Source organism: Sinohyriopsis cumingii, chromosome 15 (assembly GCF_028554795.1).
Source record: "Sinohyriopsis cumingii isolate HCF-2022 chromosome 15, ASM2855479v2, whole genome shotgun sequence".
In the NCBI taxonomy this organism is placed as follows: domain Eukaryota; kingdom Metazoa; phylum Mollusca; class Bivalvia; order Unionida; family Unionidae; genus Sinohyriopsis; species Sinohyriopsis cumingii.
The window spans coordinates 22,147,267-22,159,302 of NC_142975.1; the positions used below are offsets into that span (position 1 = coordinate 22,147,267).

The 12,036-nt window shown below is 33.9% G+C and overlaps 1 protein-coding gene across 2 annotated transcripts in view; it reads right to left on the bottom strand.

Moving 5' to 3' along the window:
- Positions 1-421: 421 nt before the first annotated feature.
- LOC149781397 (uncharacterized) overlaps positions 422-12,036 on the bottom strand; it is a 33,239-nt gene continuing 21,624 nt past the window's right edge. For both annotated transcript variants that reach the window (XM_089935492.1, XM_089935491.1), the window contains 3 exons: positions 10,021-10,173; positions 9,492-9,612; positions 422-2,836 (listed from right to left, as the gene is read on the bottom strand). In XM_089935492.1, the coding sequence (XP_089791618.1) occupies positions 2,463-2,836; positions 9,492-9,612; positions 10,021-10,173 (648 nt within the window). In that variant the 3' untranslated portion in view covers positions 422-2,462. The remainder of the gene's footprint in view (positions 2,837-9,491; positions 9,613-10,020; positions 10,174-12,036) is intronic.

Below are 12,036 nucleotides of genomic sequence, written 5' to 3' on the forward strand. Positions count from 1 at the left end.
TATCCTAGAGGTGACTGCACACAGAAGTTAGTGTAACACATGCAATGTAAAAAATGTAGTTGCAATACCCGTAGCTGTTAAAGTTAAGATGCATCCACGCTATGATGGGTGCAGACCTAGCAGGGGACCTATATAGGAATCGATTCTGTTGTGTTATCCTTGCTGATCCAAAACTGATGCCACTCCCACTTCACTTATCTGTCCACCACAGCTAACTAATCACAAGTCAGCTCTGAATGTTGACAAGATCTAATTAGCTGTAATATACAAAAAGCACCATTAAAACCAACCAAAAGAAATAATTAACATGATGTTATATATTGTGGTGCTATGATATTGTATAATTTATTTTTCAAAATTATGGAATAGCAAATAAGAATGCATATAAAACTTTATATTCTCCAACAAGAAAACAAAATGATCATCATTAAAAAGGATTTATTCTATCTTTCAAAAATAACCAATATCTTCATACAATCATACAACGTAAAAGACATGAACATGATGGAAAACATACTAAAAACTCATTTTGACAGTGATCGGCTTTTGTGCACAAAATAAAGCTATCTAAAAATTACTTTCAAAGAAATTGTCACTAGATGTATACACATTACCACTTGATGATGAATATATCATTTTCTTTCCTGCATAAAGCAATGAATACTTATCACATTTAAATAAAAATATCCAACATGTGTAAAAATAAAAACAAGACTATCTTGTTTTTAAAAGTTTCTGGCATGATCATTCTTTTGCAAGCAGTAATGTCAAGTTTACTTTTATCTGGGTATCAGCACATTGTAGATGGAAGTGCGAGCTTACAAACACCAACACCAAAATACATCAAAACCCAAATCTTCATATTTCAAAGTTTACATGAATTAGGATTTCAAATACAAATTGTTGCTGTATGATGTGAAATTTTAATTACATATCTTGCCTCTGTGCAGTCTTACAGCCTACCTAAAATAGAAACCATACTAGTTTAATTGGTACAGACCTAGACCCATTATCCAACTACTGTCGTTTCTAAACCTGACCTGCCCGGTCAGCTGCATCTGTGTTTTCTTGAGAAAGGCACATTGATCAGAATTTCCTTGGCATGATAGGGCCAAAAAATGTGCTTAAAGAGACATTAAAAACCAATCAGTCAACATGTACCTAAAACATTAAAGTTTGCAAAAGATACAAAACATTCAACCATACTAAATTAAAAATTAAGTAATTTTTCGATTGCCACTTCAAGCATGTATTATCTACAGGCTTTCACATGAAAAGTGAGATGAAAGCGAGGCACACTGCCAACACCCTCAAAAATGATGGTCATGTTGAATATTTATTCGGCATCAAAATTGTTTTTTATTTTTTTATTTTTTGTTTCTTATCTTGACATGTCTCAAGTTCACAGAATATCATTTAACAGGTCAAGTCATAAACAGCAAATATTTACAGGTACATAAAGTAAAAATGTAATTTTCATTACATTATTTGCTCCTATTTGCAACATCAATATTTCATACTGACCCCTATAACATGTAACAATACAAAATCTTGTCAATTTATAATAAAATACCATGAATGAATATGTTCATAAGTATTAGGATGGGAGTCAGGGTGGAATCAAAGGACTGGACTTGTAAGGATTCAATAAACTGCTTGGATCAGGATCTAATTTGCAACATAACTGAAGTGGACAAGTAAATTACATTAAGAAAAATTGAAACATTTGTAGAAGATCCATACTTTTCTTTCAGTACATATATGTTTTAAGGTAATGCCATATCAACAATATTATTTTTAAAAGATAGGTTCATTTTGGGGATATCTGTCTTGGAGTTATTGAAAAACTGATGTCATGTCACAAATCCAAAATTAATGTAGCATGGTGTAAACTTTAAAACATTTTTTCAGGACCTACTTCAAGTACAGCACATTTAACTGACCAAATCATGATAAACAAGTACTTATAAACATCAAGCAACTTGCTCAGAAGTGATGTCAGATATTACAAATGTGTCCAAAATGGGAACAGAATATCCTGACTGTAGCAAATCTAAAACACGGAGAGAAAAAAGGGGGAGAAAAAAAAACTTCTCTGATGCTTGCCTAACAATTTACGTATGTAGATAGTGTAGGAAATGCTGAAATGTACATGAATTTCCACACCTGTTAAAAACAAAAGTTCAACCAGACTGTACATGGACATTTGATAAAAGATAAAACATACAAGGTAAAAATAATGTGCTCAAGTGGAACACAGAGAGTATGATTGATTTTTTTTTAATAGAAGAGACACTGCCAAATAAATGAAAGCATGATGATAAATGACCAAGTTGTGACAAATATGTGGAGTAAATATTCTATGAACATCATAAAATACAATGAACAAGTATTGACTCAATTACATGATGGCTGTTTGTTTCCACTGAAGAAACAGGTTTTTATTTAATAACATTTAATCCTTAAGCTTCCTCTGTGCTTTCCCCTTCTTTCTCCTCTTCCTTTGTTGCTTCTACTGCCTTTTTCCCCCTGCCCCTTCCCTTTTTTGCATCTTTCTTGGCAACTTCTTTCTCTACTTCATCTTTCTCAGCTTCTTCCTCTGCATCTTTATTTGCTTCCTCTTCCTCTCCATCATCCTCCTTTTCTGCAACAGTATCCAGGTCTTTCTTCCCCCTACCTTTCTTGCCACGCTGTAAAAACTCTTTCCCCTCCTTAGCAGTGGTCTGCATTGTACCAGCCTTCTTCACTGCAGGCTTGGGGGCTTCACCACGTGACTGTGACCTTGTTCTTCTTCCTTCACTTACATCAACTGCTGCTGACTGCAACAGGTACTGAGCTGCAAGTGACAAATAAACGAAAGGTAAAGATGAAAACACACGTGGTCAGACATGTTATAATGTGATCTCTAATGTTAGATGCATGGGTTAAATTCGGGAAAAACCACAATACTGAAAAGTAGGCCCGGTGTCATGGCGGCTGGATGAGCCCCATTGTGGGCCCAGGGGAAAATCCTGTTAAGGGGTCTGGGGGTGAAGCTAAAAATGAAGCAATTTTGAAACTATATTTTTGCATGAACAATTTAGCTGAACAATCCAAAATTCTGATTCTTCAGTATGATGCATACATCCACTGAATCATTCATACATAAATTTCTGATCGTAAATATGAAAGAAAAAAGTGCTTTCTTTATCTCAACACATGACTTATGCTGCTAGTAATATCCTGGTACATGTACACTATTTCAAAAATGCTCTAACACCAACCGTAAGCATAAAAAAGTTAAGATGTACCCACAATGGTTAATTAGATAACTATCACCAGATATTCTGAACTTTTAGAATTGGCTGAGATGTCTCAAATAATTAGAATTGGCTGAGGTGTCTCAAATAATTCAGTGTTCTCTATCTGCTATCCTTCCTATGAGGAAAATGTAGGAATCAAATAGCAGTGGAACATAAGCCAGAGTTTCCATAAAGGGCACTGCATTATGGAATAAATCATTAACTTGTCATTCACCAGAACACATACAAGGAGCCTAGATTTAACTGAATACCACTTGAAAACTTCCATTTGCTTGCTTAGCAATTCATCACTAGCTTTGACTGTTTATTTTCCTTCTAAATACTTTAATCTCCTACTCCCTCCATAAAACCTCAATGGATTTGCACAGTTTAGAAGACTGGACTGTGGGGACATTCTGAACATGGAATTTCTGTCATAACTTTCACCCATGTAGATGGAAATTTACCAACCTGACATACTCAAACTGCAAATTCAACTTTCAAGAGTCAAATCACCATGAGCTTGATTGTCTAACCCTGTTAGGCTCTCATTTATTCAAACTCTTACTATATGGATACCAGGTATTATCCAGCTAAATTTGTTTTTTGTCTACACCTTAAGGCTTTTTAACACCCTCTTAACCCAAGTAATTTAGCAGTCCAAAATCCTCTAATCCTATTGAAATTGTGAAGCATTATCTCAAGTATGACAACTGTCATAAGCAGCATGTTTGATTTCTTGAATTGTGCCAAACGTTAGCCTAAACTGCCAGTACCAATTGATACTTGACAGATGGGTCCTGTTGTTTTTGTTTCCAATCCAGTAATCTACTTGATAACCCTCTTAATAATTCAAATGCTGTCATTAATTTTATGTAAGGTAGGTTTGATAGAAGAAAGTCAGAAGATCATAAATACCCACATAAAGCTACATTCGACATTTCATAAAAATATATACGTCACTTTGCCCTTTAATGAAGTATCATCAATTTTCATAGGGTACCAATCTTTGCGGTTCTCATTGTTTCCTCAAACCAAGAATTTAAATCCCCAATGAAAAATGAGCCAAGCAGGATGCCCCACCCCTGTTTTCTTATTGTTTCATTCCTAGAGATTAACACAGCTACTAGTATTTGATAACTCAAGGTAATTAAGTATTAGTTTTTACATGTGTTTATTTCATTTTTTTATTTTAACCTTTTGAAACGAGAATAATAAATCATTTTATATTGTTTCCATGCAGACATTCGATAAGGTATCCAATAGGCATAATTTTACATTCACTGCCTTAAGTCGATATGTGAGGGAAGTAAGGACATAGAGAAAATAGAGAAAAAGCATAAGGTATTCAAACAATAGTAATACTGAAAATGAAAAAAATATGCAAAATAACAGTATATGAAAATTAAGTTTAATACTTCTTGAAATCAATCCTTCATTCCAGTGCAACTGTTGCTGAAAAATTTAAATCCTTCTGAAAGCACATTTCATTTTATCCATGCATTTTTATTCCAAAAGAACAACAATCATGTAAAATACGATAACTATTTCTTTAAACACTATTATTAATGAAACAGTATGTATATACACTAATTACAGCAGAGTATTAAAGCTCACACTTCAGATTTTTGGACAAAGCCACTGTATCAACATTGTGTCAATCAAATCTCATGGTACTCAAATGCTTCTCAGGTAAAAAATCTCCAAATTGCTGAATTAAACAAGTCCAGCTTTCTCAAAACCAATGATAATCAGGTCCAAACTTTCACTCATTGTTGCATGAGCTGCAATTATCCATTCAGTGGGGGGGAGAAGGAGGCTAACTTTAATTTTTGTTCTCTATTGAATGTTACCACTCTTAAGCCACTGTGTTAACGTCATGATATCAGAAAGTACTGTTGGTGCAACTTGATGGACAATGGTTTAAGTAAGAGATCATTCATATGTACTTTAATAACTGACTGGCCTAGTGTTGTTGGCTGCGTTGGCTTCCTTTGATGTTGAACACTCGAACGAAAACATGGCAAAGTGATTAATCTTGACAGGTGTTTTATTTGGGCTCATAGAGATGGAAGTATTGTTTTAGTGTTGTTGACTGTGTTGGCTTTGACTGATGTTATTCACTTGGTCAAAAATACAGTGGAAGTACTAAACTTGCCAGGTCTTTAATTTGTGCTCATACAGGTGGTAGTATTGTTGTAAACATTAAAGTGACTGCCGTTTGCGTCGGTATTAGTTTTATTATTTTGTATTCTTTATTTTTGGCAATTGTAGAGGTTAGACCATGAAAAGAAATACCCAATAATATGCAAATTTTGACAGGCAAAACCACGAATTTAAGTATCCAAGAAAATGTCTTTTTTTCTTCTTTTTTTTTAGTTATACAAAACTACGAAAATTGAGCCCAATGAAAATAAATTATACTACACTATGTAAATTATAGTACACTATGTAAATCACCAAGCCATCAAAACTGAAAGTGGTACAAAGCAGAGGAGAAAGAAAAAATGTATGGAAACAGTACAACATCCTTGAAATAAACAACATTATTTATGATGAGAAATGTATTGAACTTGATGTACACTTGCGCCTTCATAACCTTCGGGTATTCAAACCACATTTATTATCTTAAGTTTTCTTCTGATCCCAGACTTCAGATAAGGCTATGTGTACAGTCTGTTATCAGATGCTAGTGCTTCATTAAAAGCAGCAGTGAAAAGCATTTCAGACTTTAATTGTTCATAAATATTACTTATTATATATGTACATATGCTATTGTGAAATTAAGTCAGTTCTGACATAAAATATGTATTTGTTAATTATTAATTTCCCATCATTTCCAAAAACATCATATTCCAGACGAATCAAAATATGATTAAAGTGGGACATTACTCCTCAACAAATATTAAAATAGCTTTTGTCATACAATTACTATGACATAAAAGTATGGATGTTTGGTGTTTGTTGATTTCTACCTTGCTGGTTGGAAAAATAATATTTAAAAAATGCACTTTTTACCATCCCACTGTCACATGTGATTTATCTGTCCATCCAGTTACATGTTTGACTTGCCCTTTCATAATACTGTCAATAAATTAAACAGCAAGCTGTCCATCATTTTATATTGTGTTTGAATAAAGAAAACTTCAATATTTTAATATATTGAACATTTACCATTCCACTGTTGCATGTGATTCATGATCTGTTCAACCAGTTCAATGATGTTTGACTTACCCTTTCATAATACTTTAGGTAAATAAAACAGTAAGATGATGTCCATCATACAGTCATTTGATATGGTGTTAGAATAAAGAAAACTTCATTACCGTATATACTCGCGTATAAGCCGAAAAATTTAGGGAAAAAAAAAAGGCCTGGAAGAAGGGGGGGGGGTCAGCTTATCTGCGGGCCAATGGTTTTTAGGTCTTTTTGTTGACTACTGTCATGACTACAAATCCTGGGACACGAAACTGTAATTATTTTTGCATGTCCTATGACATAGGCATGTAAAAAAAAAAAGTTAATTTCCCTGACACGATAATTTTTAAACTGCTATAAAGTACTATGATTGACTTTGTTGTTATTTTGCATATGCATATTTTCTGATTTCTCCAACTTGAAGTTAAATAACGGTAAATACAGACTTCATAATTCGCGGGCCAGTTGAGTTTACCAGGGAGAACATGCTGAACTATAATGTACAGTACTTAACAATACAAAGCATGCATAGCGTCACTTAAATCCTTACTTATTCCCAAACATATTAGATGCCAATTTTGCTTTATTCATTGTTTTGACCAAACTGCATTCTTCCAGATAACATTTCAGCTAGTCCTCAATAGCTGTTTCATTTACGTTGAATCACAAGTTACTCATTTTCAACGATATAAGCGATCCTACAAATTGAGGTAATATTTTTAAAAAGGTACGCACATTTAATTGTACAAAGAATAAAACCATCATAATGTACATGTTCACGAAGAGTGGTAATAATAAAGGCTAAAATTCTCATATAGTTCAACTAAGATAAACAGCATTCAATTTTAGTTTTGTGTTTTAGCTAACAAAACAGCATAACTTTCCACACAATGGAAAGCTTGATGTTTCGGCGTCTAAAATGTTAATAGTCGGCGAATTTCTTTCGTTTTGCGACACAAGTACAGGCCAGATACTCATTAAAACCATGAAACTGGCTTGTTATTAACAGGGAATTCTGACCAGTAACTATACAAGTACATTGATGTGTAATTGCCGTTTATTCCTTTAATAGTAACACGATTACCGTAGTTTTGTAAAACATAGTCTAAGGCATACCTATGAACTTTTCAAACACAACTTTGCCTAATCAAGTGCATTTAGAACTTACCCTGTGCATCTTGTGATGTAGGTCGACTTATATGCGGGTCATGCACTTTTCAGTGGTTATACCTGTTTAGTTTGGGGGTCAGCTTATACACGAGTATATACGGTATTTTAATATAATGAACATTTGAAAAATTTATCATTTTACAGACAATCTGTCATTGTCCCTTCACTTTCAGTTATGCAAGTAAAAGTTTGGTTTCTATTTTTGGGGCTGAAAACCGAAACAGTTGCACATGATATTTAGTTTGCACACTTGTTATCCTGTGGTAAAAAAACCATCATGTAACTGATCATTGGTTGATCTAGATACTTACTGAAAATGTCTGTAAAGATGTTATGTGAAGCGTTATGTGATAAACATGAGAATTCGTTAAATGGGTAGCAAACAGACCTGACTGTTTAAATTGTTTATCTTTAATTACAAATACAAGATGATTATTAAAAGGAAAGAACTCAGCCAGTATTTTCTAGGTACTAACAAGACGGTTGTTTATGACTGGCATTGAAACCATTTTTGGAGAGGTCAGGACAGAACAATTTTTTTCGCAATTTATGTAGGTTTCTTGAGGTATTTTGGAAGTTGTTTTTAAAAAAAATAAAAAAACAGGTTCTAACGAGAAAATAAAATTTTAGGATTTTCGAGATTAAAACTTTAAGGAACTATATAATATTGCCAGTATTGTACCAGCACACCATTCAACTATATACTGTGAGAGTATACATGACACAGAACAATATCAAAAACCCACTCGTTTCAATATCAAAGCTGAGGTACTTTAATGAGCAGAGATTAGTACATAATTAATGATACTGTTTCTTATGCAACTTCATAGCACGAGTCAGACTACTACAGTGTACACTAAAAGCACAATATTTAATCCAAGTCTGTGGAACATAAAATGTGGGTCAAACTGACCTACATTACAGGTAAGGGTGTAGTACCATATCTGCCATCTCCCATTAATTGTAATCCGAGTGGTATAAATAAATCTAAGCAAAAAAAAATCATATAGAAAATGTCATAATTACAATAAACTGCACGAAAAATGTACATGTATACTAACCTGCTCTAGCAGCTAGTTCCAATTCTTTCAACAAATAGACAAACTCCACATTGATTAGTACCAGAATACTAAACTTGTACTAGCCTGTAAATCACTTTAGTTTCACAAAAAAACAGTGATGGAAGACAAAGTCAACTCCACAAACTCTGCAATGAGTATAAAAAGGTCCTCAAACCCCGAGTTCTGCATTACAAATCTCTCACTTGGTCTTATGGACAGGTTAACTATCAAAAACAATAGTAAGCTGCCTCTTTTAAGGATCCCATCTTTTGCAACTGAGTGGGGGTGGGGTGGGGTGGTTCAGTTGGGAGGGGAAGATGTCACCATGTCATGTATGAGGCCAAATTGAAAATTTGTTTCCTATTGCACTGGTTTTAACATTGGGTAAGCTGGTTGTTTTTATTTTAAAACATTTAATGTGATGTTTACCTGAAGAGGGTAGGGCGTGCTAGGTCCATTAAAAACATGGGACAGTGCCAACCAGAAACACATTTTTTGTATTGGTCTAAAAGAAAAGCACGGTAACCATGTTGTCCTCTTCATTAACGGCCATTATCTGATAAATGATAAAAAATATCGCATTGAGAAAGGGGTACTCTCAATGCCTTTTTCTAAACCATATAATCAGGTAAGCTGATAAAATGAATCAGTATATATTAACAAAGATATAAGTTCATTTTGGTAAACACAGGTATTTGACCACAGGGGTTATTTCATAGGACTGCTTTTCACACATGGCTAGAAACTTTTAATTTCGCAATAGCCACACACACTTCCATACCTTCTCTAACAGTGGCCTTGATTGTACTATCTCGTTTTGGGGCTACTGGTTTTTCCTGCTTAGTTTTTGTCTCAGCTCTTGTGTCCCCAAGCTTCTCGTCTTCCAACAAGGCTTTTCCTTCCTGTGAGAAAAGTGCCGACAGTTTAAGCGCCATTGTAATTGCAACTAGACACATATGTAAGAACATGTTTGCTTATTCAACTCTGGGCATGAAAGGTTCAAAGTGTACATAACTACATGGACATGTTTCTTCTTTAGAATAAAATTGTATTCAAGCTTTGAAAGTGACTAAGCAGAAAACTCAATACTTTTCCAGACCTTCAGGACAAAAATTTTGTTGTCCATACTGTTGCCATGTCTGAAAAGAGCACTCCCCACCCCCAACTATTTTTCAACTTAAGAATAATTCTGGAAAACTCTCCCAAAGTTAAGAAAAGGACTCTCTGTCCGCCTGGACGACTAGCAAATTGAAAGTAAATTTGAATAAAATGTATTAAAACTACAAGATAAAAAGGACGCTGTCAATCACCTTGGCAGTGTTGACCATAGTCACATTTTTGGACATTCTGGGTTTCTTTGCTGGAGACACTGCCTCATTCTGGATATCCTCTATCTTCTTCTGCTGACTTCTAGTTAGTGCATCCTGGTCTGGGGCATTGTCACCCATCATGGCCTTTGCCTCCTGCACAGAGGATAAAGAAAACAACTTTAAATTATGTCAGTAATTTTAAAATGAAAACTACATATGACTTCTGTCAACATCCAAGTGTTACTTTGTTATCTGTATATTATTAGGCTTTACTGGATGAAATTGCGGTGCCAAACAAGCACAGGACAAGATTCTACAGAAATAGAACCATATGCAATGAAAACAAAGTACAATATCAAACTCTACAGCATGGATATTAGTCACTGAAGTGAACACAAACTTAGTTTAAATAACAATCCCTTTTTGTAAAGTTTTATGACGTCAGAAAGGAACAATATATGTTAGTATTGTGATAATAATCAACATTCCCGTACCTCTTTGCTGGTGCCATACTTGATAGAATGTAAAACTTGTACACAGAAGAATCAGTGTTTTGAGTCTTTAAATTCATAATGTGTAGCGATCAAAACCTTTCAGCCTGCCTCCAAATATATTATCTGGACCCATTTAAATTTAAACTTCAGTGGAAAAAGGTGGGTATGTTCATATATTTTACTGATCAATGGGAACATGAAAATTTTGTAAAATTTGGTTGGGAGGACTACATGTCATTCTGCTTCAAATGTTGGCAGTTGTGGTTGTGCAAAGGCATGTTAGACTTGCAAACTGATACTTCACTAGTGGCATCGTAGCCATGTCACAAGAAGAATTGCTGAACCAGTATGTTTAGCCCATAAAGCATTACTGTAAACTCTTGACAACAACTTCAAGGTCGAATGTCTCCAAAATAAACTTAGCAACACCCCCAAACAAGTTTCATTTCCTTTTCCTGATCATTTTTATTGCACTGTGTATCTCATTCTCTATCAGCTCATTGTTATGCAAAGAAGTGATGCTGCAGACATCATGACATTCAATATTAATGCAAGCATCCACTAAACTTCTCATTTCTCTTCAAGAACTGGTCAAGTGACAATACACTTAAACTGGAAACTGTCTGACCATGGCAAAGTGCAAGATGATGTCTACATAAAGTCACTTGAACGACTGACTCAATAAAGGTAAAAAAGAATAGAAAAATCTGAGTTTATACTTTTTGTTTAACTTCAATATTTAATTATTTCCAATATTCTTAAGTAAAATGATAAAATAAAATAGAGATAAACAGTCATACATATAATTATATTTTTAACAAAGATATACAATATATCAATTAAAAAAAATAATTATACCATTTTATATAGTGCATCCCCTCTGCACAGGAAGCAATCAAATCTTTTGATATTGCCATAGTGACTGTAGACCCAAAATGTTGACTACATAAAGATCCCACATTGAGAAATCTGAGTGATTTTGCTCGACAACAGAGAAATCAAGGAGTAACACAAAAAAATTAACTAATTTTTTCAAAAAGTGAATTGATATTTGTCAAGCGTTTCACAAACAGCAGGCATTATCGTGTTCTAATTTACGTTGTTTTAAATCTGTAGACCCATTAAATTCGTGTTGGTAATGATTAACCCTTGTTTTTTTGTTTTTCGTTTTGCTTCTACTACAATCAAATTTACCTATCGTTCGATCGACATTGTTTCTCGAAAGGAGTCGATCTTTTGTAAATACATGTTATGTCTATAACCCATCTAATTTGGACCAAACAGTAAAACTAGAATGTATCTAATTCAACACAAAAATTAGAGAAGTACACAATGTCTGAAGTATTAAGTGAATGGAAACGACATGGAATGTTTTTGATGATCTTCTCAATATACTGTAATTTATCCTGAAATTAATGTTACTATATGAGGAAATAATAAAGTACACCGTTATGAAGATATTTATTGACAGTTAATCTCAGCACAATTATAAAGTGAGTATTCAACACTATAATCTGGCCAC